We start from the raw sequence: 968 nt of genomic DNA on the forward strand, positions 1-968 counted from the left end.
GATGTGGCCCAGCTGGAGTTTGTGTGGAGGACAGGACTTCAGGGGATGAGCTTGATTGCAGGGTGCTGTGTGAGTGGGGCAGGGTCTGGGATGCACTGGGGAGGGTGGTGGTGGCTGGGGCCATGGCTGACGTGTCCCTGGCATCTGTGGTATGGAATGCAGTTGCTGGAAGCTGTGCATGGACAGTGGTGGTGATTTCTGCAGAAGCTGTCTTGTACGGGACAGAGGACATGCTGGTGCTCTCCATTCCCGTGGTTCTGTGAGCTGAGACTGTGGATGGAGTGAGGCTGGGAGGGAGCTTCTGAGCAGAGGAGAAGAAGCCTGTACTGGAAAGTTCAGGGGAGGAGCTGGTGGTGGCATCAGAGAGAGCAGCAGTGGTGTCCAGGGTTGAGCTGGGCTCCTCAGGAGTGCTGGTGTGGGTCAGTGCTGTGGCCCAAGAGGAAACTGTCTGGGTGGCCATCTCTCTTGTCTGAGAGGATGTTGGTATTTGTGTAGAAACTGTGCTTACCCCAGTGGTGGAGAGCATTGTCTCTTTAGCTGAGGTCACAGAAAGTTCTGAGGAGGCTGAGGTGGTAAAGTAGGTTTCGGGGGGAGAACTGGAATGTTCTACAGTGGACACTGCTGTGTCAGAAGATGTTGGACTTGTGTGGAGGCCTGAGGAGACCCAGGAAGCAGATGAAATATTCTGTCCATTTGTCGTCTGTCTTTCAGTCAAGGTGCTCACGGGAGTTGACCCTGTGTCCTTCTCCTGAGTGGTGTCCTGGAGAGTGGAGGTGAGGAGTGGGGTGATGGTCCCAGGGGAGGAAGGAGCAGGAGAAGGTGAGTCTGTGGGTCCAGCAGGTGTGGAGCTCAGATGTGACACAGCTGGAGTTTGTGTGGAGGACAGGACTTCAGGGGATGAGCTTGATTGCAAGGTGCTGTGTGAGTGGGGCAGGGTCTGGGATGCAGTGGGGAGGATGCTGGTGGCT

The 968-nt window shown here is 56.1% G+C and overlaps 1 protein-coding gene across 1 annotated transcript in view; it reads right to left on the reverse strand.

The window, feature by feature from the left end:
• Positions 1 to 724: 724 nt before the first annotated feature.
• The window catches only part of LOC106001834 (mucin-2-like), a gene marked incomplete at its 3' end in the record, with an annotated part of 19,114 nt that continues 18,870 nt past the window's right edge, over positions 725 to 968 (reverse strand). Inside the window, exon 8 of the mRNA XM_013036797.1 lies at positions 725 to 825. Coding sequence (XP_012892251.1) covers positions 725 to 825 — 101 coding nt within the window. The remainder of the gene's footprint in view (positions 826 to 968) is intronic.

This window comes from Dipodomys ordii, unplaced genomic scaffold (assembly GCF_000151885.1).
Source record: "Dipodomys ordii isolate 6190 unplaced genomic scaffold, Dord_2.0 Scaffold472, whole genome shotgun sequence".
Lineage (NCBI taxonomy): Eukaryota > Metazoa > Chordata > Mammalia > Rodentia > Heteromyidae > Dipodomys > Dipodomys ordii.